Source organism: Bos indicus x Bos taurus, chromosome 17 (genome assembly GCF_003369695.1).
Source record: "Bos indicus x Bos taurus breed Angus x Brahman F1 hybrid chromosome 17, Bos_hybrid_MaternalHap_v2.0, whole genome shotgun sequence".
In the NCBI taxonomy this organism is placed as follows: domain Eukaryota; kingdom Metazoa; phylum Chordata; class Mammalia; order Artiodactyla; family Bovidae; genus Bos; species Bos indicus x Bos taurus.
The window spans coordinates 26,642,489-26,669,442 of NC_040092.1; the positions used below are offsets into that span (position 1 = coordinate 26,642,489).

The 26,954-nt window shown below is 46.7% G+C and overlaps 1 protein-coding gene across 2 annotated transcripts in view; it reads left to right on the plus strand.

Annotated features, from left to right (window-relative positions):
- ADGRD1 (adhesion G protein-coupled receptor D1) overlaps nt 1-26,954 on the plus strand; it is a 176,253-nt gene that overhangs the window by 56,298 nt on the left and 93,001 nt on the right. For both annotated transcript variants that reach the window (XM_027567068.1, XM_027567069.1), the window contains one exon: nt 2,903-3,044. In XM_027567068.1, coding sequence (XP_027422869.1) covers nt 2,903-3,044 — 142 coding nt within the window. The remainder of the gene's footprint in view (nt 1-2,902; nt 3,045-26,954) is intronic.

The following is a 26,954-nucleotide window of genomic DNA, read 5'->3' on the forward strand; positions in this document are numbered from 1 at the left end:
CATCACGGTCTGTCTGTGAGAAGATTAATTCACTGAACACATATTAGTTGAGAACCTACTGTGTGTCAGGCTTGGTTCTAAGGGCTTAGAGAGCTGTGAACAGAATGCGTAAGAAGCCAGCCCCCGATGGAGCTTACATCCTAGTGGGAGATGACAGCTGACCTGATGAATTGTTAGAAATGGACGTGGATGGGGAGAGGGGAGATGTGACAAATAACGATGTGTATGTAGGGTCTTATGGTTGTGATTTTACTGTTGGCTAATATATAGTCCTAATTTTTGCTAGACAAATGATTTCTATTATGTTGGTGGAATTACATACATGCTGACTTCACAGAGAGAAGCATAGACTATGAGGTGTTGGCAAGCATTTCACCGTATCTCAGTGGATACTGCGCTGAGCTCAAAACATCTCAGCTCCCTGAAATCACAAGCGGAGAGGTGGTCTACCCGGGCAGCCTCATTGTTCTGCAAGAGAGCAGGCCTCTGTGTTACTGAGGACCACTCTTTCTGTCTTTGGGTCTGAACTGGTCCCTGGTGACATCCAGTGAGTCTTAACTTTCCATAGCAGTGGCTGAACTCCCTGCCTTTTCAGTGGGGACATTATCACCTCCAGAAGGTGAAAATTGGTTTTGAGGGCAAGGAGTCTGAGATATGACAGTGGCTGTGGCTCTGCAAAGTTACCTAAAGCATATTGAAGTACATAAGCAGATTTACTCTATGTGTGTGGTACTACGATTTCACGGGATGGGCAGGTGTTGATGGAGTAATGGTGGGGTGTTAGGAAAAATGGGTCTAATAGGACTCTTTAGGGGGCCATAATGAAAAACAATGGCTGAGAACCACGAGCTGGAGTGAGATTTGCTTTTCAGTGTCTTTCACTTTTTTAAACCTGTGTGACTTATTCCATATGTGTCTTGTAGCTTGGGGCTTGCACAGTGATGCCTTTCCAGAGAAGAATAATCAGATAGCAAATCAGCCGTGTTCTCTGAGTTTGCAGCAGCTCCTCAGCTTTCCAACCTTGGTGATATTCACAAACACGAGGAATCCATGCCTCTGTTTTGCTACAGGAAATATTTTCTGTTGGAAATACCCTTCAGCAGGGTATTTCCATGAAGGCAGGGCTAGGGTTTTCAATCTTTTTTTAGTTTTGGACTACGCTTGGTCTTCTTTGCGGCGTGCAGGCTGTTTGTGGAGGCACGGGGGCCTCTTTAGTTGTGGTGTGCGGGCTCAGCAGTGCAGAGTCTTAACCACTGGACCACTAGGGAAGTCCCAGGGGTTTTAAATCTTTACGATATTTTTTAAAAACATCTCACATTGACAATTCCAGGAATAGTTCTGTGTGCTGCTGGGGACCTGCTCTTTTTTAAGGAACTGATGTTAGGGGCTTGTTTAAAGAGCTGGGTCCCATGGTGATGATGGTGGTGTTAGGGGGGAGACGCGTGGGTCCCACTGGCTCTAGTCCAGATCACCAGCTTTGAGTCTAGTTAACAGGTAAAACTAGTTGAGGGAGGAAGTAGATTGTACACCCAGCTCCCAGGGATCTGCTTGATGTTATGAAGATGGTTCTGTGAGTATAAACACAGGGAAGGGACAGAATCCCCATGCAAAAGTCCAGATTAGGAAAGAAACCAGCAGATGACTGGGTGACCTGAGTCGGGGCTGAATGACTTCATGTTGCAGGCATCCTAGTGAAATGTCTTGAAGTTCAGAGTAAGGCAACAGACATTTGCTGATTACTGACCATATACCAGGCAGGGCGAGGGTGAGGGCTAGATAAGCAGTCACCAAGAACACAGCGTTCAGAGCCGTGTTCATTCATGGAGTCATTCATGTGCTGCAAGTGGCAAACCCTGAATGTGAACACCTTCTTAGATCTTGCACCCCAAGTTCCTTGCTTCCCTCATCCTAGTCCTGGCCCTGAATGTCATTTCAGCTTCATAACTCCATGAGACAAGTACTATGTCTATCAGCCAAGATTCTTTTGATTGGGCATAAGCAACAGAAACCCAGGCATAAGCTGTTTTAAACAAAAGGGGAGTTTGTTGGATCCCATAAGCTGAAAGGTGCATGGACAGCTGGCTTCAGGAGTAGCTTGATCCAGCATCCAGTTGCTATCACCCAACTTCATCTCTCAGCTTTTCCTGGATGTGGACCTCCTTCCCAGTCAGTCTCTCTGGTCATGACTATAAGCCACTGCTGGAACCTCACGGTTCTGGACTGACATCTAGCAGAGAGAAGTGAGGATCTCTGACCCAGCATTTCCATCTGAATCTTGTTACTTCTCTTCGGATCTTAATGGAACATGTGCTTACATCTGAACAATCAGTATGGTCTGAGGAATGCAGTGCACTAATTCACTCAAAATGTGATAGCGGGGTTTACTCTTGAGTTAAGGATGGAGGTCCCTCCAAAGCATATGGGCTATAAGTCAGGAAGGAGTGGTCACTTGGAGGGAAGCTGAGGTGCCTTTATCAGGAGAGGGATGAAGGGCTACTGGGTGACAAGACAACAGGTGTCCATCATGTTACTGTTTGCCACAGCAGTTTATAATTTGGGCATGGAAAATTCCAACAGGTAAGTCACTTGTCCCAGGTCAAGGGAATGTATGGCTGAGATTTAATCTCATTGTTTTGATACTCTTGTTCTTCCCCACTTCCTGGGTTACCCTCTCCTTCTATAGACTCTGTGAGGTCAAGGGCTCCATCTCACCTTTTAGTACCAACACCAAGTCTTGGAGCAGAATGTGCTGTTTGATAGAAATCAAAGCTCCACCCCCAAAAGATTTCAGTCTCAAAAGTCCCAGGCTTAACTTGAAATTTTAAACTCAAGGGTTTTTTTGTTTGTTTGTTTGTTTATTTTTAAATTTCTGTTTTGTAATGATTTTTCATTTGTTCCCAAGGATTGCTGAGGCAGCAAATTATAAAAACTGCTTGCTCTCTGCGACCAGCTATCTGATCTCCCTGGAGGTCTCCCCGACGCCGAAGCTCTCCCAGAATTTATCGGGCTCCCCTCTTATCACTGTCCACCTCCGGCACCACTTGGTGAGTTAGAATGAATTTGTCCTCATTTCTGCTCTTTGATTTCCTTTTGCAGCAAGGAATATTCGATCGTCTGTATGATTGTAGAAAGAATCTTGGATGGATTGGTGCTGGCCGGAATTAGGATTTTGGCATCCATTCTTGTGATTATTTTTGAACAGCAGTGGAAAGTCCCCTGGATAGCTCTGGGGTTGGACACACAGTATTAATTTTGTGTAAAAAGGCCTCTGAGATCAGACGTTGCTTTTACAGATGTGTGCACAGCAACTGTGGCTATTTCTGTTTTACAATAAATGTTGTCTTTGGAGGATGGGATATCTTGGCTCATTCTCACTTATCTTAGTTGATAGCCATTAGTGAGATAGAGAGTTTGGTTCTTTCTGGGAAATATGTTAGCCATTTCGCAGAGCCGTTTCTATGCTTTCAGTTTTGAGCTGTTTGTTTTGCCCCGTTGTAACTGTGACTGTCTCCGCCTTCACTCTGTCTTTGTGATAAGAATGACAGGTGTATCAGGGACACAGGTGTGCACCTGTCCTTTAAAAAGTGTGACTTTCCTTGTGCCAGAATCGTGCACTATGGTTGAAGCTTGACGTTCTCAAGGAATTTATTAAAGAATACAATATATATATATTAAATTTTTATTGAAGTTTAGTTGATTTACAATGGTGTATCCATTTCTGCTGTAGAGCAAAGTGATTCCGTATACGTTCTTTTCCATACTGTCTTCCATGATGGTTTATGATAGATGTTGAACAGAGATCCCTGCACTGAACAGTAGGACCTTGTTTATCTGTGTTGTGTGTAATAAGAACTCAATCCACTTTTGATCCTTTGGAGTCCTGCAAAGACCGTTCCCGCCAGGATCTTCTGTTTCATTCCATTTCATACTGTTCCATCCCATTCCGCCAACATTATCTGAAGACCTACTATGTGCCGACCCCTGTGTCTGTCTACCTGTGTTTTTATCACCTCCTCAATGAGACAGCATTGAGGGAAGCTGACGAGTCAGGACAAGTTGCTGTCACTGCAACTCCTGTCTCACCCTGCCACCCCCCAGCCCTGATTCCCCACGGAGGTCAGGCCCCTTCTTGGTCCCCTCAGAACCCAGCTCTGCCCATTTGTCCACACTTTCTGGCCAGTGTCTGTCTGCACTTGTGCTTTCCCAGGCAGATAGCCACCACCAGACAGCTTGCTCTTGGTTGCTCCATTACCTCCTTCATCCTGACCATCTTGCTGATTGGTATTGGAATGAAAACAGACCTTTTCCAGTCCTGTGGCCACTGCTGAGTTTTCAAATTTGCTGGCATATTGAGTTCAGCACTTTCACAGCATCATCTTTCAGGATTTGAAATAGCTCAGCTGGAATTCTAGCGCCTCCACTAGCTTTGTTCGTAGTGATGCTTCCTAAGGCCCACTTGACCGAGCACTCCAGGATGTCTGACTCTAGGTGAGTGATCACACCGTCATGGTTATCTGGGTCACTAAGATCTTTTTTGAATAATTATTCTATATATTCTTGCCACCTCTTCTTAATATCTTCTGCTTCTGTTAGGTCCATACTGTTTCTGTCTTTTATTGTGCCCGTCTTTGCATGAAATGTTCCCTTGGTATCTCTAATTTTCTTGACGCAATCTCTAGTCTTTCCCATTCTCTTGTTGCCAGAGGATGTTCAAACTACTGCACAATTGCACTCATCTCACACGCGCTAGCAAAGTAATGCTCAAAATTCTCCAAGCTACGCTTCAGCAGTACGTGAACCAAGAACTTCCAGATGTTCAAGTTGGATTTAGAAAAGGCAGAGGAACCAGAGACCAAATTGCCAACATCTGTTAGATCATAGAAAAAGCAAGAGAAAAACATCTACTTCTGCTTCATTGACTATGCTAAAGGCTTTGACTGTGTGGGTCACAGCAAATTGTGGAAAATTCTTAAGAGATGGAAATACCAGACCACCTTATCTGCCTCCTGAGAAATCTGTATTCAGGTAAAGAAGCAACAGTTAGCACTGGACATGGAACAACGGACTGCTTCCAAATTGCGAAAGGAGTACATCAAGGTTGTATATTGTCAACGTGCTTATTTAATTTATATGCAGAGTACATCATGCGAAATGCCGGACTGGATGAAGCACAAGTTGGAATCAAGATTGCCGGGAGAAATATCAATAACCTCAGATATGCAGATGATACCACCCTTATGGCAGAAAGAGAAGAGGAACTAAAGAGCCTCTTGATGAAAGTGAAGGAGGAAAGTGAAAAAGCTTGCTTGAAACTCAACATTCAAAAAACTAAGATCATGGCATCCGGTCCCATCACTTCATGGCAAATAGATGGTAAACAATGGAAACAGTGACATACTTTATTTTCCTGGGCTCCAAAATCACTGCAGATGGTGATTGCAGCCATGAAATCAAAAGACACTTTCTCCTTTGAAGAAAAGCTATGACCAACCTAGACAGCATATTAAAAAGCAGAGACATTATTTTGCCAACAACGGTCTGTCTAGTCAAAGCTAGGAGAAGGAAATGGCAACCCACTCCAGTATTCTTGCCTGGAGAATCCCAGGGACAGGGGAACCTGGTGGGCTGCCATCTATGGGGTCGCACAGAGTCAGACACGACTGAAGCGACTTAGCAGCAGCAGCAAAGCTATGGTTTTTCCAGTAGTCGTGTATGGATGTGACAGCTGGACCATAAAGAAAGCTGAGTGCCGAAGAATTGATGCTTTTGAACTGTGATGTTGGAGAAGACTCTTGAGAGTCTCTTGGACTGGAAGGAGATCCAACCAGTCCATCCTAAAGGAAATCAGTCTTGAATATTCCCTGGAAGGACTGATGTTGAAGCTGAAGCTCGAATACTTTGGCCACCTGATGCAAAGAACTGACTCACTGGAAAAGCCTGTGATGCTGGGAAAGATTGAAGGCAGGAGGAGAAGGGGACAACAGAGGATGAGATGGTTGGATGGCATCATCGACTCAATGGACATAAGTTTGAGCGAATTCCAGGAGCTAGTGAAGGACAAAGAAGCCCGGTGTGCTAGTCTGGCATCTCAAAGAGTCAGATAGCACTGAGTGACTGAGCTAAACTCGCTGATCTTGCTGATTCCTCACTGTCCCTCTCATCACTCCTTCCTTCTCTACTCCACAGCCAGCCTTTCTTCAGGAACCTTCCCTCCATCCACGGCCACCCCCACCCTGCCACCTGCTCCTTCCCCTTCCTCTCGTCCTCTTCATCCACCTGCAAACAGTCTTCACCTGAGAATGTTCCCCCACCCTGTCTCTCTCCTTTCTTTATGAAAAATCACAAAACATTAAAAAAATTGTGGTAAAATACACATGACATAAATTGCACCATCTTGACCATTTTTAAGTGTACAGTTCAGTGGTGTTAAGCACGTTTCACATTGGTGCGCATCCTTCACCACCATCCCTCCCCAGAGCTCTCCTGATTTCCAAAAACCCAAACTCTGTCCTCATTAAACACGAATTCCCCCTCCTTATCCTCCGTCCCTGCCCGGCACACACTGTTTTCTTTTCCATCTCTATGGCTTTGACTCCTCTGGGGCCTTCGTGTAAGTAGAATCAGAGAGGATTTGTCTCTTCGTGTCTGGCTTATTTCACTGAGCATCAAGTCCTCAAGGTTCATCTGTGTGATAGCAAAAGTCAGAACAGAAAGAACAGAATGTCCTCTGTTTTGTTTTTTTTTTTTCTGTTATGGCCTCGCTGTGAAGCTTTCGGAATCCTAGTTCCCAGACCAGGGATTGAACCTGCGCCCCCTGCAGTAGAAGTGCAGAAATTTAACCATTTGGACTGCCAGGGAAGCCCCAGAATGTCCTTCTTTTTAAGGCCGAATCCTAGTCTATGGTGTGGATGGACCATGCTTTGCTCATCCATACATCCATCAGTGAACACTTGGGTTGCTCCCACCTTTAGGCTGTTGTGCGTAATGCTGCCATGAACGTGTGTGTGTGCAAGCATTTCTCCCAGATCCTACTTTCAGTCCTTCTGGGTATGTACTTGCAGAAGTGGCTTCGCTGGATCCCATGTTTCAGAGATCTTATTCAACATCCATCTCCCCTTCTCTTCTTTGAACTAGGTTGATTTTTACCATCTCCACTTTCTATATACATTTTCACACTGCAGAGATGGTCTCACATGTCTTCAGAGGAACTTCCCAGGTGGTGCTAGTGGTAAAGAACCTACCTGCTAATACAGGAGACATATGAGACTCGGGTTCCATCCCTGGGTTGGGAAGATTCCTCCAGTACTCTTGCCTGGAGAATCCCCATGGACAGAGGAGCCTGGTGGGCTATCGTCCACAGGGTAATGGAGAGTCAGACACGACTGAAGCGACTTAGCCTGCACGCAGTGCCTCTCTAGAGTCCTCTGCTCACCTGCACTCTGTCAAAGCCTACCCCACCCCCTGCAGCCCCTGAGGTTCCCACTTTCGGGTCTGCAGGACATGTCCCCTGCAGGTGGTGCCCTTTCTCTGGTATCAGCCCCTCCTCTGCTGCGCCACCTGCTCCAACTCCGTCTGCAGGAACGTTTACCTCTCTGAATTCATGGGGTTGCCTTGATTTCAGCCACCACTTCCGGACTGATGTTCCTGGTGACACAAAACCCACCTCTCCCCATGGCATCACTCCTGTTCCCCGGCAGGTTTCTCCACCCAGGTGTGCAGGTGGGCACGTTACCCCCCAGCCTTCATGTCCTCTGTGACCTCCTGTCACTGTATCGTCTTCTCTCTGCTCAGAGTCTGGCGCCCTGGTGCCCTCCTGGCTCTTGGTCTCTTGGTGGGACCATCTGTGACCCTGTTTTCCAAGCATCCCTCACCTTCTCCCTCCCGCTGCCCCACCCCTGGTTCGGAGTCTCATTGCTGGTTTGGTTCTGCCTGAGCTAGAAGCTTCCTGACTGTTCTCCCCACTTTATTCTCCCCGAGTTCCCAGGCTTATCTTCCAGAAACACATGCCAGGTGGTCTTATTCAGCTATTTAAAATCTTTCAGTGACTCAGGTTTCCCTGAAGACTCATTTCAACTTCGGGCCACACGGTCAGTCTTGAGTGGACCTTTCCAGTGTGACTTTCTGCTTGAACCTCTGTCCAGAGGAACAGAAACACTCGCTCTCCCGTGAAGTCTGGGCCTGGTGGGCCTCTGCCTTTGTGTGTGCCTCTCCTGTTATCTGGAAGGCCTTCCACATCTCGGGTCTAGTCCCACCCGTGTCAAGGTCACTGGAGTCATTACTGACTCCTCCATGATCTCCCCAGGGAAGACGCACATCTCCCTCTTTAACGTCTTTGCTGAGCCCTAGTGCCGCCTCCAAGGATCGCATCTTACTATTTATGCAAACTGACCATTTCTTCTTTTTTTTGACATTTGTGTGCAAGAAGTTTATTCAAGAAGGATTGCAAGCTTGACTTATATGGGAAAGGAAGGAAGGCTGAGTAGAAGGAGAAGGCGGCCTGTGATGCATTCTCAACAAAGACTGAAGGTGACCCTGTGGTGAGCTCTGAAGCTGGGATGGCCCTTCAGAATGGTCCCCTTGAAAGTTCGGGGCTCTCGCCTTTAGTCCAGTACATGACTGAGGGCTGTATAGGAAGGGAGTGACCTTGGACAGGAAGCTCTTATCTACTAACAGCAATTCTGGCCGTTGAGGACTCTCAGTAGCTGAACTCACAGCAGTTGTGGATGTACAGAAAGTATATGTAAAAGGGAGGGTAGCTAGAGAGGAGTGGGAATCGAAATAAGCGTTCAAACTGACCATCTCTTAAACCAGCCTGTGCATTTGCGGGGAAGCTGCCCTGGACCCCATTTGGAATCATCTATTCCTTCCTCTTGATGCCTGGCATTGAGCTTTGGCTCAGAAAATATTTGTTGAACGAGTGCTGAGCTCAGAGGCAGCAGCACCATATAAGTAGCTCTGTCCTGATTTGTGTGGCTCCTCTTTCTATGGAGAGGGTGCTCACCCAGGCCAGAGGCTCTTCCCCGGCTGCCATTTAGAGGAGGCAGCTAACTAGGCAAAATGAGCTCGGCAGGCTCAGTCTGTGTTGGAAATTTGGTTCTGGTGTGAAACAGAGGCATTTTTAGTGCTTCTGGTGTTGGGGGTTTTATAATGTGGCATGGAGGTATTGCAAGTCTGTAATCCAAGTGCATAAAAGCAGAGAAGGCTTGCTCTGAACAATTTTGGAAGCGATGTGGGTTTGAGGTTGAAGTGGCCCTAGGAAAGGGGGCTGTGAGTCTTGGCAGATGTCGGGGGGTGGGCTGAGCTGGGGCTGCAGGGGCTGAGGAGTTGGGGGCTTGGGGACAAGGTCCTGAAGCTGAGACAGGAGGCTGAGTGGGCAGGGGAGATGGGGACAGAGGACTGAATGCAGGGCTTCTTGGTGTCTGGACCCCCCGTGAGTTCACAGGGCATGGATGTCCATGTGCACACACACACATCCCCAGGACACACACTGCCACACAAATAATATGTGCACAACCAGATCCAGCAGACACAGACACACACACATACACAGTATACACACCTAAACACACATATATGCACACACTCTTATGTAGCACACATACAGACACACATGCATACACACACACCCCAGTACACACACTCACATACAGATACACGCACAAGTGCAGACCCAGCATATATAGACACACACATGCACACACAGACACACACACACACCCACAGCTCCCACAACTACCATCCTTGTTAGATCAGGCTGGTGTGAACCTGGATTTGAAGAGTAGAAGGGATTTTGTTTATTTATCTCGGCTCCCTCCCAGTCCCTTTCTGAGTCAGATGGTGTCCAAGACCCTTGGGCACCCTCAGGACCTCGCATCCTTCCCCTCTCTCACTTTTCCTCTCCTTCAAAACGGGATGCCCATGTTCTGATCCACAGAACCCTCTCTTTACTAGCTCCCAGCAAGTCAGCAAGGCCATAAACAGACCCCCCATCGTCAGGTTGTGGGGATGCCCTTGGCATTTCCTGATGCCTGTGCATCTGAGGGGCTCTGGTTCCGGGCCACGTCCCAGAACACCCCTGCGATGCTGCCTGATCCAAACTGTACTTTTAGAGCGAGTTTCATTCTAGAGTTTTCCCAGAGAGACTTTTCAACCAATGAGACAAAAACTCACATGTTGCCAGAGTCAGCTGTCCCTGCCGGCTGGTGTCCTGCTCAGCCAATATCTTTTGTGATGTTTTGCCATCAGTTTATTTCAAGCCACACAGTACTTTTTAAAATTTTATTTTACACTGGAATACAGCTGATTAACAATGTGACAGCTTCAAATGGGCAGCAAAGGGACTCAGCCATACATATACAGGTATCCATCCTCCCCCAAACTCCCCTCCCATCCAGGCTGCCACCTAACATTGAGCAGAGTTCCCTGTGCTATACAGTAGGTCCTTGTTGATTATCCATTTTAAATACAGCGGTGTGTACATGTCCATCCCAAACTCCCTAACTATCCCTTTCTCCCATCCTTCTCCGCCCCCTTGCCCCCAGCAACCATAAGTTCATTCTCTAAGTCTGTGAGTCTCTTTCTGTTTTGTAAATGAGTTTATTTGTACAGTTTCTTTTTAGCTTTCCCATATAAGGGATTTCATGCAATATTTCCCCTTCTCTGTCTGACTTACTTCACACAGTATGACAATCTCTAGGTCTATCTGTGTTGCTACAAATGGCATTATTTCATTCTCTTTAATGTCATGCCACTTGATTCTTTACATTAAAACAATGTTGTCACTATTTTTTCTTTTTTAGGAAACCAACTCCAGTCAGTCACGGGTACAGTGAAATAAACCAGAATCCACTGCCCTGGTATCAAGGGGCCTTGTTTGGAGACCCCAGTGCTCACCAAGTGTTCTGTGTTGCCTGTGGGTGGGGACCTGGGTCAGGTAGACCATGATGGCCAGTGTAGCCTGGGCGCCTGCTCCACACCTTGTTCAGAGTAGATGTGTCAGGCATGCCTGGTACCCAGAGTGTGTATCATCAGAGCCCATCCTCAAACCATCACAGTGTATTCTTACTTCACATTCCTTGCTCCCCAAACCATCAAACAGTCCAGATTCTGATCCATCCTTTGGCCGATGCCAGTTGTGCTGATTTGCAGGTCTCTGCTGATATGTTCCTGCGGCTCCTCTGAGTGTCCTGTCTGGCGTGGGGAGCCTGCAGGGCTGTTACCTTCCCAGCTCAGAGCATATGGCCAGGTAGCTGGCACACAGGCTGTTGAAATAGACAGTCCAGTTGAGGGGGATGGAAATGGGGAGCAGATGTACACCACCCTCGAGACGTTACTGAGGGCATCTCCTTGCTGTAGTCAATTCTGGGGCAAGAGCCAGAGTCCCCTGCCTAAAAGATGCTTCAGAAATGGCAGCTCTCTGGCCAGTTAGAATTGCTCTTAGCCGCTAATCAGAACCTTTATTTGAGAATCAAGATGGAATGGTCGGTTTTCCTTGGTCAATGAAGATGTGTGCGTGCATGCTCAGTCACTTAGTCATGTCCAACTCTGTGACCCCATGGACTGCTGCCCACCAGGCTCCTCTGTCCATGGGATCTCCCAGGCAAGAATACTGGAATGAGTTACCATTTCCTTCTCCAGGGAATCTTCCCAACTCAGGGATCAAACCCACATCTCTTGCATCCCCAGTGAAGATGAGACCTTTGTTAACCTCAGAAAGAAACAGACTGAGAGAAGCAGATTCTTTGGAAACTTTGAGAATTAGAAAACCAAAAGTCAGTGTCTTGAAGCACTAAGTGCTGTCAGTTTCAATGGCTGTTGTCTAAAATTCACTCATCTATTGGCTTTCAATCCATCTGACTGTAAGTCCCAAAGACAGGCCGTCCATCCATCAGGCTTGTCATAAAGTTTGGAAGAGATTGAGCCCAATATTGGTGATGTTCCAGTAGTAGGACTCTGGGAAGTGGTCAAAATGGAGGGTCTGTCCCTCTTTATATCTGATACCATTTCCTGGAGGACCAGTGACGGGGCTGTGGACAGAGCCAGACTGTGCTGGGTCTGCCTGCCTCTGACCCGAGGCTGCTGTGTGCCTCTCAGCGGGAGCTGCTGCAGCCACCACGGGGGAGGAGACCCAGGCGGGATGGGGACCACAGTGACCAGCCCAGATACTGGGGAAAGTGTGGCTGCCATCGCAATTCACAGTGTGAGCCTCATGTGGAAGGGGCTGGTATTGCCTAGCCGAAGTCATTTCAGGGTAAGAGAGGTAAGTAATCTAGGAGATAGTAAGAAAATCTGCATCACAAAACTATCACAGGTATAATTTGTCCTCTGAGATGATGTTTATTCATTGGCTCATACACTGACTCAACAAATACAGCTGTGTGCTCCCCAATGGGGTGTTAGCCTCCCTGCCTCTGTTTCATCCTTAGTAAGCTGGGATAATGACACCCACCTAGGAAGTAGTTAGCGTGTGTTCAGTTCATAGTCTGCAACACAGGAACAGACTCCAGCTTCGGCTGACTTTAGCAAAGAGAGAGTTTTCCAGAAGGGCACCTTGCAGCTCGCAGGACTGGAGGAGCTCCACCCAAGGGTGGTCCGGGCCGGTTAGGGACCCCGTGCTGGTGCTGAGTGAGGACCGCCTCTCTGTGCATGTCCCCTTGTCACCACGGGAGGCCCCAGGAGAGAGCAGGAGGGAGGGTATGTAAGTTCGTCTGCCTGGACCGTGAGCCTGTTCTGGGCCAGAGGGTGGCAGGCTAGTGGGTGCAGTTCCCCCAGGATCACCTGTGGGGGGTCGTGCACCCGCACCTCTGTAGCATCTAAATGATGGAGTGCAGCTCCCCAAGCTGGGGACTGTGAGAGCAGAAGCCCTGATGAATTCTAGCACCTGGACTTCTGAGTCTCAGGATGCCCAGGTGCTTGAGGACTAGGGCTCTGAAGGAAGCCCTGTACTCCACACTGTGGGGAGCTGGGACCCAAGTGCCCTTGGGATTCCATACCCTCTCAAGCCGTCTGACTGCCTGGGCTGAGCCGTGCAGTGTGTGAACTCAGCTCTGGGACACCAGGGCCTTTGGTCCTGAGGATGGGGGCGTGCGATGGGGCTTCCTCGGCGGTAATGCCACAACTTCTGATGTTTTGAAAGGAAGCCATACATCTGGATGTAAAATTGCATCTCTGGATTTGTATTGTTGGCAGTTCATTCAAATTTGCTTTAAACATTTTCAACCAAAATACAATACATCTGTGGGTTGAATTGGGTCAGCTGATCACCAGTTGACAACCCCTGTGATTTTTTTTTTTTAGATTTTTATTTGAAATGATTTTAGACTTAAGGAAAAAAGGGAAAATTGCAAAATAAGACAGAGTTCCCATATACCCAGCTCATCCTAATGTTAATATTTTAAGGTACAGTTCTTTATTTTTTTAAATTTAAATTTATTTATTTTAATTAGAGGCTAATTACTTTACAATGTTGTATTGGTTTTGCCATACATCAACATGAATCCACCATGGGTGTACACATGTTCCCAATCCTGAACCCCCCTCCCAGGTCCCTCCCCATACCATCCCTCTGGGTCATCCCAGTGCACCAGCCCCAAACATCCTGTATCCTGTGGTCCTCGGGCCTAGGTCTCCAACACAGGGATTTTGGGGGCACAATTCAGCTCAAATACAGACATTAAAGATGGTATTCATTATCACCAGTGATGCTCACTTTGATTGCTTGGTTGAGGAGGGTGTTTTCCTAGTTTATCCACTTTGAAGTTATCATTTTCCCTTTGCAAATCATAATCTCTTGTCAGAGAGGTACCATGACACTACACAGCTGTTTTATATCTCATGATACTTTCTCCATGAATTTTAGCATCCAGTGATGGTTATTACCTGCAAGTTATTACTGTAGTGTTTGCCAAAGGTTGATTTTCTATGTCCATCATTCTTTCTACATTTATTAATTGGAATTTTAATACAAGGGCACCTCACTGAATTACTTATTTATATCAATATATTTTAGATACTTATTTTTGCTCAATAAGCTATAATCCAATACTATCATTACTTATTTTGTTGTTTAAATTGTCCCAGCTTTGACCTTTGGGGGCCTTTTCCAGCTGGCTTCTGTGTCCTTTTGATATGTCCTCATCATTTTTGAGTCTTTCCTAACTTTCTAGCACTAGAGATGTTCTAGGCTCATGGAACCCACCATATCTCCATGGAGCCCTGGTTCATTTTCTTGGAGAGTAGTGTTTAGAAACCAGGCTCTGGGTGCCACGTGCGCTCATTTCTGTTGTTGTTGTTCAGTTACTAAGTCATGTCCAACTCTTTGCAACCTCGTGGACTGAAACACACCAGGCTTTCCTGTCCTTCACTTTCTCCCAGTGTTTGCTCAGATTCCTGTACACTGAGTCAGTGATACTGTCTAACCATTTAATCCTCTGCCACCCCCTTCTCCTTTTGCCTTCAGTCTTTCCCAACATCAGGGTCTTTTCTAATGAGTCGGCTCTTCACGTCAGGTGGCTGAAAGATTGGAGCTTCAGCTTTAGCATCAGTCCTTCTTCCAGTGAATATTCAGGGTTGATTTCTTTTAGGATTGACTGACTGGTTTGAACTCCTTTCTGTCCAAGGAATTCTCAAGAGTCTTCTCCAACACCATAATTCAAAGGCATCAATTCTTTGATGCTCCTTCTTTATGGTCTAACTCTCATATCCATACATGACTACTGGAAGAGCCATAGCCTTTGTCAGCAAAGTGATGTTTTTGTTTTTTAATATGCTCTCTAGGTTTGTCATAGCGTTTCTTCCAAGGAGCAAGTGTCTTTTAATTTTGTGGCTGCAGTCACTGTCTGCCGTGATTTTAGAGCCCAAGAAGATAATATTTGCCACTGTTGCCACTTATTATCTACCTATTTGCCATGAACCGATGGGTCTGGATGCTATGAGCTTAGGTTTTTGAATGTTGAGTTTTAAGCCAGCTTTTCCACTCTCCTCTTTCACCCTCATCAAGAGGCTGTTTAGTTCCTCTTCACTTTCTACCATTAGGGTGGTGTCATCTGCATAGCTGAGATTGTTGATATTTCTCCTGGCAATCTAGATTCCAGCTTGTGATTCCTCCAGCTTGGTATTTTGCATGATGTACTCTGCATATGTTTCTGCTGGAGTGTTATTGCTTCTTGATCCTCTGAACAGAATTTGGAAATGTATGCATGTACTTAAACAAGCAAACACATGCATCATATTATGTATTTATATTAATCCATCTGTATGTTTTTCTAGATTCCATATTGAGCCTTTTCTCACATCCTTCATTCTCCAAAACTGGCTGTTATGATTCTCAGTGTTTTTACTGATTTGTGTAAGCCCCTCACACATACACAGTAGTTCTGGGATTGCTAACCCATCCCCTGTGGGAAACAAATGTACCAACTAGAGGACAGTATTTGTTTCTATTCTCTCTGTCATTTGCTTACACTATACAGTTGAAATTCTCTTTTATAAAGTTACCTAGGTTCGTTTCTTTCTTGCCTGTTCCCTTCAAGTGATTTAATCATTTGTGATCCAGTTAGATTCATCTGTGCTTGTTCGTATTCTGTGATGGCTGTGCCCCGTTCCGGCTGATTTTAGCTACTGATTTATTTGGGAAGTATGCGGGATGTTACCACAGTCCTAAGGGTTAGGTCTCCACGAGCAGGTGCGCTCGGAGGAGTGACACCCTTCTCTGCCCTACGCCTCCTCTGCGCCTGCCACTCCATCCCACCACACGCTCTAGGTGAGCAGTTCTCTTAGCTTCCGGTTTCTCCTTCCTGTGTGCCATTGGTGCTGAACAAACAGGTGCACGTATGTTTTCTCGTATCTCCTCTTCATTCCATGAAGGATAGCATGCCATAAAGCTCTTTGTTTAAAAGAAATTATTTTATATTGAAGTATACTGATTTACAATGTTGTGTTAGCTTCAGGTATGCAGCAAAGTGACTATCAGCTCAGTCGTGTCCGACTCTTTGCGACCCCATGAATCGCAGCACGCCAGGCCTCCCTGTCCATCACAAACTCCCGGAGTTCACTCAGACTCACGTCCATCGAGTCAGTGATGCCATCCAGCCATCTCATCCTTTGTCGTCCCCTTCTCCTCCTGCCCCCAATCCCTCCCAGCATCAGAGTCTTTTCCAGTGAGTCAGCTCTTCGCATGAGGTGGCCAAAGGACTGGAGTTTCAGCTTTAGCATCATTCCTTCCACAGAAATCCCAGGGCTGATCTCCTTCAGAATGGACTGGTTGGATCTCCTTGCAGTCCAAGGGACTCTCAAGAGTCTTCTCCAACACCACAGTTCAAAAGCATCAATTCTTTGGTGCTCAGCCTTCTTCACAGTCCAACTCTCACATCCATACATGACCACTGGAAAAACCATAGCCTTGACTAGATGGACCTTTGTTGGCAAAGTAATGTCTCTGCTTTTGAATACGCTATCTAGGTTGGTCATAACTTTCCTTCCAAGGAGTAAGTGTCTTTTAATTTCATGGCTGCAGTCACCATCTGCAGTGATTTTGGAGCCCAAAAAAATAAAGTCTGACACTGTTTCCAGTGTTTCCCCATCTATTTCCCATGAAGTGATGGGACCAGATGCCATGATCTTCGTTTTCTGAATGTTGAGCTTTAAGCCAACTTTTTCACTATATATATATATCGCTCCAGGAGTTGGTGATGAACAGAGAAGCTTGGCATGCTGCTGTCCGTGGGGTTGCAAAGAGTTGGACACGACTGAGCAACTGAACTGATATATGTGTGTGTGTATATATATATATATATGTGTGTGTGTGTATATAATATCTGTCTGTTAATCTGTTAGTTGCTCAGTTGTGTCCAACTCTTTATGACCCCATGGACAGTAGCCCACAAGGTTCCTCTGTCCATGGAATTTTCCAGGCAAGAATACTTATATTAGGTATAGTTTCTTGTGCTATACAGTAGGTCCTTGTTGATTATTTTATATATAATAGTGTGTATATGTTGTGTATATGTTAATCTCAAGCTCCTAATATTAAAAACTCTATTGAACGTCACAATTTTTACAAAAGCTTTGTTTGTTTGTGTTTGGCTGCATAGGGTCTTCCTTGCTGTGTGTGGGCTTTCTTTAGTTGTGGCCAGTAGGGGCTCCCCTTCGTTGCTGTGTTTGAGCTTCTCGTTGCAGTGGCTTCTTTTATTGCAGAGCGCAGGCTCTAGGATGTGCTGGCTTCAGTAGTTGTGACACAAGGGCTTAGTTGCTCTGCGGCATGTGGACTCTTAGTTCCCGGACCAGGGATCGAACCTGTGTTCCCTGCATTGGCAGGCAGATTCTTAACCACTAGATCGCTTTTTCACTTCACAGTTTACCCTGGAAATAACTCTAAACCAGTTCATGGAGATTGTCCACGTCTTTTTTTTTCTTTCCACTGCGTAGTACTCTGTTGTGTGGCTTTATTCAACCATCCTGTGCTTATCAACTCCTGTCTTGCATATGGGTATTTGAGTTGTTTCCAGTATTTTGTAAGCGGTTTGTTAGAGGGAAAGACCTTGTGCATTTTCCTGTTGTGAGAGGTACCGCCTCTATTCTAGGCTGTTGGGAAAGTGTGTGTCTACTTGCAAATAGACCCCAGGCTGCTCCCCTCCCTCCCCTGTCATGGCCTCTGGCTGTTCTGGGGCAGTGGAGTGACAAATAACAGAGACAATGGGAAGAGCTCAGTCTCTACACATGAAGTCACTTTGAGAATGCATGCTGCTGGCCAGATTCCTTCTTCCTGGCTGCTCTGGTGATCTGCATGTCTGTGTTTAATTAATTTCAGAAAATGCAGCATTAAGAGCTGTCAACCACAGGTGATATAGAATAGGTCTCACAGATTAAATATCTCACTCCGGTTATCACCCACATGACCCAGATGAATAGCAGTGTGGGGAGCAGCAGAGCCTGGAACTAGCCGCCCCATAGAGATAGAGTGTTCCTGCCCTCCAGCATAGAGGCTCCGGAAGGTGTGGGTGGGAAGCAGGTGCAGACAGCTCTGCCTGAGCTGTGCTGTGTAACCCGGGGCCTGGCTGGAGGGAGATGGGGGTTGGCTTCAAAGGGTGTTCTATGTATGATGCAGGGAACCCAAAGCCAGGGCTTTGGACAACCTAGAGGGGTATGATGGGGAAGGAGGTGGGAGGGGGATTTGAGAGGGAGGGGACATATGTGTACCTAATGCCGATTCATGTAGATGTATGGCCAGACCCATAACAATATTGTAAAGTAATTATCCTCTAATTAAAAAACCAACAAAAAGCCACTGGCCTTCAGGTGTGGCTGGAGAAACAACACCAGATACAGCTGAGTGTTGCTGTGCTTTTTGAAAACATTTTTTTTTTTTCTTTAAGAACACCACCCTTCCAGACTCCAGCAGCTAAGGAGAGATGTTTGGATAAGCATCCCTTTATTCTAGAAGACTCTGGTCAGGGGCTCCCGGTGACACTGTCTCTCCCTGGTTCTCGACACCTTCTTGTCACTGGATTGGTTCAGAAAGTGGTGTGCATTAAGGGAGTGAGATGGTGGGGGACTTAATCCTCCAAAAATACATGTTCTCTTTCTTGGTGGAGCTTGAATTCCAGCTTCTGCTGGACTTGCTGCAGCTGCTGGACATTTTGTAGAGGTTTACATTTTTTTTTTTCCTTCTCTGAAATCAGGAAGGTGCCAGTTTGGAAACCAGAGAAAAAGAAAGGGTGGATTAAAATGCAATCCCCATTTTAATAGTGGGTTACTGTAGTTATTTTTAAAAAAGAAAGTTTTCTGAGTGAAGACTGTCATCCAGAGGCGAGGCGGAGAGGAATTTTTATCAAACCAACCGAGGACGATAATTGAGGCTTGTCTCAGCCAAGCGTTCTCCAGGGTTTTGGAGGTTTTTCTTTTGAAGGTTGCTTTTACATTTCTGAGGATGTTTTTGGAGGCATGCTTTTTTAAGTTAAAATGATTTGTCCGATGGGAAATTTTTTTGTGGAGGCCCATGCCAGCGGGCAAAGTGGGGGTGAGCGGGGCTCAGTGGAAACGTGGGGGCTGGGGGACTGTCCCCATCATCACCGAGAGACATGTGGCTTGGAGCTGATGCACTTTATTGCAGCAGCAGGGACAAGTCTGATGTGGCTGGCATCTTTTCCTGGCACAGATCAGGGGCTCCACGGGGTCTCCAAGGGACAGTGGCCACAGGCCTGTCCTAGGGGTCTTGTGGAGGACACTTAGTTAAGCCCAGGCATGCAAGAGGGTGACCCACCAGGGGCCCAGGTCTGTGTTTCCGGGACACATAACCATGCCATTCAGTCCACTTCCAGGTTCCTCAGGTACCGTCAGTTAGTCTGAATGTCAGGGTGCAGAGGGCAAGTTGGATCAGGACATTTGTGAGCCCAGCTTGGCCTCTGACCCTGGGCACTGTGAGAGGACAGAGGACTCAGTCATCGCCTCAGCCTGTCCCCGTGTCCCCCAGTTTTACTAAGCTTTCCCATCTGAGCAGGACAGATTTCCTCCCTGAAGAGTCTTGGGGGCACCTTGACCAGAGTCGGCATATGTGTCTCATCAGCCAGGGCATTTGAATCAAGAACCTCTGGGGATGGACTCCAGGTGGGTCCCGAGGGACACCGAGCTCCGGCATTAATGTCCCCACCGCACAGAACCGTGGCTCAGATGTGCTTGGGCACTTGAGATGGTCAGCATCACTTTGATGAGATGTGTGTCAGACAGGGCTTCTTGTGTGCAGAACTATTGAAGTGAGGCATCACGTGCACCTGAGCAGCTTCCCTGGCCTCTACCCATGCAATGCCAGTAACCGCCTCCCCCAAGTAGTGACAACCAAATACATCTCCAGATAGTGCCAGAGACCCCCAGAGACTCCCTGGTGTGTTGTTGCAGCAGCAGCAATGGCCAGGTTGTTCTCAGGGTGGTGTAATAGTCCACCCAGTTTATTTCTCCATGATGAATGGATTTGGTCATTTCCCACTTTGTACTATTAAAAATAGTCGCTTTTCTATGCTTCTTAAATTTTAATATTCAGAACAAGATTGAAGAGAGAGGCACAGAAGTGGGCTGATATTATTGTAAGAAATGAACTCTCCTGGCTGGGGTCATGGCATGCAGCTGTTATTTCTCTAGGGTTTATTGTGGAGGATAAAATAGTTTTATCTGGCATGAAACAAAAGTTTTATTTTCTTCCTAGGGTCATTTTTTGGTGCACTAGGGATCTAGGTTATTCCTGGTCTGCAGACTGCCTTGCACACCATGGTGCCTACACATGGCTATTAAAAAACACACATGTACCCACACGTGTCTGCACACATACACGTGCAAGCATGTAGACACACATGTGCACACACATACACATACATGCACACACCCACACATAGCTCAGTATCATTTGAAAGTCCCCCAGTATGAACACCAATATGAATGAGCTTCCTGCAGGAGCTTCTGGGTAAACGTTTTTGCTCTGCACACAGCTTCCTGTCATGAGGCCGTGCTTGTGTTGTGGTGTCCACTTTTGAATGTTTGTTTTCATGCCAATAGCGATACATTAATCATTTTCATGGCTGCATGATAGCCATGTTGTCTTCCACTGTTGTCTATTTAGTTCATTGCATGTGTTCATGATTATAAACAACTCTATAATGGGCCTTCTGTGCTCTAGTTCAGTTATCTCTTTAGGATAAGTTCTTAACAAGTAAAATTGCCCTGCTTAATGTCTACTCATTACTCTTCTTTGAAAATTTCTTTTGGGATGTTTGAGCTAGATCTCCATTTCCTTGCCAAGGGAGCAAATAGAATCAAGGAATCCAAATGTGAAAGCTGGGAGTTCAGATTATTCAGAGCAAACTTCTCATTGCCTCCCGGTTTGAAAAGCAGATGTCTTACTCAAGTAATAATGGACTTACAGAAAAGCACACACAGATGTGTGCAGTGTGACACTGGCAGAGCAAACACACTCATGAAATCATCTCCTCCCATCAAAAAACTGAGCATGACCAGCATCCCAGAGCACCCCTCAGGGATTTCCCCATCAGACCATTTGCGATATTACAAATAGTGCTGCTTAAAGATGTCTGGGCCATTTGGTGACTGTATACAGACATTTCTGCCTGGCACAAGCTTAGGAGAGGAACTGCTAGGTCATAGGGTGTGCATATGTTCCTTGAATAGGCAAATGCCAAACCAGTTCCCCAAAGTGGATTGCTGGTTTCCACTCTTCCATCAGTGTGAGAATTCCAGCTGCCAGCACTTGGCATTGTCTGCTGTTTCCAGGTTAACTATTCTGTTGGTTAACAGTGTCTCATTTTGGTCTTTATTTACTGTCCCCTAATGACTAATTCCTGGGTTGGGAAGATCTCCTGGAGAAGGAAATGGTGACCCACTCTAGTATTCTTGCCTGGAGAATCCCCATGGACAGAGGAACCTGTCAGACTACAGTCCATGGGGTTGCAAAGTGTCATGTGACTGAGCGCGCACGCGCGCACACACACACACGCACACACACACACGCACACACACATGCACAGGCACAATGATTAATGCGGTCAATCAGCTTTTTATACACTTATTGACCATAGTGCTATGCTTTATTTTGTCCATATTATTCAAGTCTTTTGCCTATTTTTCTATTGGAGGTCTGCTTTGTCCCCCTTGTGATTATTTTAGGTGTTCTTTATACATTTTGAGTATGAGATATTCGTTGAATATATGAACTGCAGATATCTTTTCTGACTGGATCTTGCCCTTTTACTCTTAAGCTGTCTCCTGGTGAACTGGAGTTTGAAGTTTTAGTGTGGTTGACGTCATCAAACTCTCCTTTTACGCTTCATGCTTTTTGTGTCCTGGTCAAGGAATGTCGCCTCACCCAAGGTCATGAAGATAGTTCTCTGAGCTACGTGAAAGTTCTATTGTTTTCTCTCTCACCTTTACATCTAGTCCTTCTGTAATGGTTTCTGTGTGCTATGAAGGAGAGGTCAAGATTTATTTTTCCCAGGTGGCTATCTAATTTACCTCGCTCTAGTTGTTGAAAAGCTATGCCCCCCCCCCCCCCTGTTTTTTACACTGCGGTGTCACCTTTGTCATAAATCGGTTCACTGTTACATGCAGTTCTGTTTCCGGACTGTGCCCCTACTTCACTGTGTATTCTGTGCCAATACCTCGCTCTCCTAACTGCTGCAGATTCCTGAGAGATCCTGAGATGGGCTCAGGGCCCCCAGCTTGGTTCTTCTAAGGCTGCGTTGACAACTTTTGGCCTGATACACATTTTAACATTTGATACACATTAACACACACATTTGGTATACAAAACGCCCTTCAGAAACCTTGTAACAATTTGTATTGTCCAGAAGAGGCACCTATTTCCCCACATGATTGCAAATTCTCATGGCAAGAAGTCTCATGCTGTTCTTGTTGTATTTTTATTTGCATTTCTTTGATTATGAGTGAGGCCAGACACCTGGTCCTATTGAATCAGCGATTTGCATTTTTATTGCTTATATTCTTTGTTTCCTTATTGACTTCTAAAGGCTGTCAGCCTCTCACAGTGTTAACTCCTTTTCTGTTATGTTTCATTTTGACTATTTTGGCCACGTGCAAGTTAAACATTTTTAAATCCTCAAATGTACCCACCGTTTTCTCCAGAAGAAGGATGTGTTTAGTTTCCTACTGCTGATGTAACAAAACACCACAAAACTAGTGGTTGAAAACTGCACAACCTAATGTACAGTATTTGTTTTTCTCTTTCTGACTTACTTCTTCTATATGACAGACGCTAGGTCCATCCACAGCTCTACGAATGACTCCGTTTTGTTTCTTTTTAAGTCTGAGTTAATATTCCATGGTATTTATGTGCCACATCTGCTTTATCTATGCAGATGAACCTGTTTGCAGGGCGAGAATAGAGACACAGATGTAGGGACGCAGCGGGCGGGGAGGAGAGGGTGGGGCAAATTGAGAGGGGAGCGCTGACATGTATACACTACGGTGTGTGAAATAGACAGCTAGTGGGAAGCTGCTTGTAGCACACGGAGCTCAGCTTGGTGCCCTGTGATGACCTAGACAGGTGAGATAGAGGGGTGGGAGGGAGGTCCAAGAGGGAGGGGATATATGTCTACATATAGTTGATGCACTCTGTTGTAAGGCAGAAACTGTTTAATATCACAACATTGTAAAGCAATCATTCTTCAATAAAAAAAATAGACAAATGAAATACATGCACACTTTATCATCTTATACTCTAATATTGATCCCCTTGGACTGAAATCAAGATGCCAACAGGTCTGCATTCCTTCTGGAGGCTCCAGGGGAGCTCTGTTTCCTTGCAGCTTCTAGAGACCCTGGCATTCTTTGGCTCATCTCTCCCTTCTGCTTCCAGAACTAGCAGCACGGCATGTTCAAACCTCTCTCTTTGACCTCGGCTTCCGTCGTCATGTCTCCTCTGTCTCTGCCCCTCCTCCTTCCCTCTTATAAGGACCCTGGGGATCATGCCAGGTCCTTACAGAACATCTAGGATAACCTCCCCATCTCAAGAATTTTAACTTAACCTCACTTGCAAAGGACTTCCCTGATAGCTCAGGTGGTAAAGAACCTGCCTTCAATGCAGGAGACCTGGGTTCAATCCCTGGGTTGGGAAGATCCCCTGGAGGAGGAAATGGCAATCCACTCCAGTATTAGTGCCTGGAGAATCCCATGGACAGAGGAGCTGGATGGACTGCAGTCCATGGGGTCACAAAGAATCAGACACGACTGAGTGACTGAGCACACACCACTTGCAAGGCCCCTTCCCCTGTAAAATAGCATTCCCAGATTCTGGGGATTGGAATATGATCTCTTTGGGGGAGGGGGCATTGTCTTGTCTACCACAAAGTGTAGTTTACGAGTCTAGTAATTCAGTAGGGCTACTGAAACACTCAGGGAGGGTGACCAGGTTGCTGAGTTGACATCCATCATTCTGGGGTGGGCAGACTTCTCTAAGCTGTGAGATTTCTGTGCCCAGACCTTTCATTCTGATTAGTGTAATGGGTCATAGAGGCAGATACATGCTCAGCACACCTTGTCTCTCCTCCACAGAGGAGCCTGCTCAGTTGTGCCTCAGGGCTAGGATGCAGGATGTCAGCCTGCTTCCCTAGGAACCGTGGTCCTCCCCCTTCCATGGAACAGTGCTCTCCCGCTTGTTTTGTGGCCAGACGTGAATGCTGGATAATTTAGCGTGTATCGCCTGCTGTGTGTCCCAATCACACTGAAAAGAAACAGAAGACCAGTAATCCTACATTGGAATTGGACCACTCATTCTACATAAGTGATGCGTGTAGAAGCCCATCACTTAACTAGCCAGTTTGCTGAACACAGAACATCTCTTGTGTGCTGACAGTGTGGTCCTGGAGAGACCATGGGTACCAGGCTCCTCTCATCTCTAAGTGAATCTTAACCACGTAGCATCTTCCCGTGGGGCATTCTGGCTACACCTGGGCAGAGGAGATACTGCGTCTCATTCTGTGTTTTTGAAATCACTACACAGACGCCCTGGGAATAAGGACTAGGCAAAGCTTTGGTCCTCACTGCCTGCAGTTCTAGTTAAACATGGATGGAAAGGCCTGTTTGAACTCTCTGTGTTTAGTTTTATGGCTTTTCCTGAGAAAACTGCTGAGATTCAGTGCCTCCAGCTGGTTCGTGTCTTTCCAGTTCTTTCTCCTGGGCCTGCCCACTTCCCTCCCCGCAGATCACTGGGCTGAGGCCTTTGAGAGCAGAGCCAGCTTGGGTGGGGGAGGAGTGAGTGGCAGGTGTTTGCCCAGCTCAGCTAAAACCCTGGGTTATCATCTTATTCTCTCCCTTCAGGCCTGGCTTACTATCTTCCAGGATCTGAGTCCATGGGTCCTGGTGGATTTTGTGGGATTGATGGAAACTCTGGCTGGATGCATCTACATATTGGCCCGTTATTGGCATGACTTGTTCACAACTCAAGACACCATGCAGTCACATCACACATATGTTCTTTTCAATTGATCATCCCTTTACCCGACTCCAGCTTCCATGTTCCCAACGCTCAGATTTATTATCCTGTTATTTCTCATTCATTCTCATGCTCTTTCCCAAAAGGTTGGGTCTTAGCAAACACCAGCCCTCCACCCTTAATTCAGTCCTTGTCTTCCATAGGTCATTGGCTTCAGGGGTTTCAACCTAGACATCCCCTCCGTCAAGGCAGGGATGCTTCTAGGCCACACTTCCTTTCTCTGCCACTGACCTTGACTGGACCACCCAGGTCTACTGCAGAGAGCTCTGAGACTTTGCAGCTCACGATGGGGGTGCCAACTCCCTGTGTCCCCAGAGACCTCTGGCTCCTTAGGCAAAGTGACCTACCTTCCCTCCAGGGACCAGCTCTGTGTTCCAAATAGTGGGGTTGCTTTTGTGCATGTGTGCTAAGTCCCTTCAGTAGTGTCCGACTCTGTGAGACCCCATGGACTGTAGCCTGCCAGGCTTCTCTGTCCATGGGATTCTCCAGGCAAGAATACTGGAGTGGGTTGCCATGCCTTCCTCCAGGGGATCTTCCAGACCCAGGGATTGAACCCAGATCTCTTATATCTCTCCTGTATTGGCATATGGGTTCTTTACCAGTGGTGCCACGTGGGAAGCCCCATGGCTTTTGCTATTGCTCAAAAATCTACAAGATGTTGTCATCCCCCACCTCCCACATTCGGGGTGTTGACCTGCTGTTCAAGTGACTCCTCTGTGAAAGGCCACGTGGGCAGGATGCCTTTGAGATAACCCAGCTGGCCTCTTTCCTGGTGCAGATTCTGACAGCCCCATCCCCACCACTGCCCTTTATGGGCTATGCCATGTCATATGGGATCTTGGTTCCCTGACCAGGGATCAAGCCTGTGCCCGGTGCATTGGCAGTGTGGATGGAATCTTAACCACTGGATCACCAGGGAAGCCCCATGATTCATACCCCCTTGACCCTCAGAGAGAAGAGGTGATGTTTCTGTCCAGGTGCAGCCCTGAGCCCTTCAGACACAGCCACGAGAGCTTAGCCCAAGGAATAAACACCAGCTCACAAGCTGTCACCTGCAGGGGTCTTATCAGTTCCATCCCTGCCCTCTGCCACTGGGTTGCCGCTACCAGGCTGGCTGGAGCAGCCCTCCTGCCTGGGGTCCTGATCGAATTCATGAGTTCTTCTCTTTAGAGACAGTCTCATAAATCCACCCTTTATTGTTCAACTTTGGACAGAGGAGCCTGGCAGGCTACAGGTCATAGGGTCGCAAATGTTCTGACATGACTGAGTGACCAACGCTCTTATAATTCCATTTAGACCCTCCCCATGGAGGAGTCATCTAACGGATTCTGACACTGAAAGTTCAGCTTTGTGGTAGGTTTCACAACTCAGTTTGTTTTCCTGGAAATAATCTGATGCCTCGGTTGAAGCTTCCAGCCATCATCCTGTGACTTTTATGATGCGCAGTGGCAGCCAGGTAGCTTATGAGGTACATGTGGAAGTTCCAACAACAAATCCCTCTGTTTTCCTCCAGGGAGGCAGCACAGGGCACTGACCCTGCAGCTCTGGTAAAGCTTGGTGGGTTTTCACCAGTGATCTCTCTCCTTCCTCCCCTCCCTGTCCCGAGGCGGTTATGTTTGTTGGAGAAATACCGAGACTGTCCCCACAGCCACTTCATTAGTCTGATCACTCTCCTCCCCAATTAAATAAAACTGTCATTAATACTCATTTCTGAAATTCTTGATGAGTCTGTGGTTCCTCCCCTGGTGGCTCAGTGGTAAAGAGGCTGCTGGCAGTGCTGGAGATGAGGGTTCAATCTCTGGGTCGGGAAGATCCCCTGGAGAAGGAAATGACAACCCACTCCAGTATTCTTGCCTGGGGAATTCAGTGGACAGAAGAACCTAGTGGGCTACAGTCCATGAGGCTGAAAGAGTCAGACAGGACTTAGCGACTAAGCCACCACCTG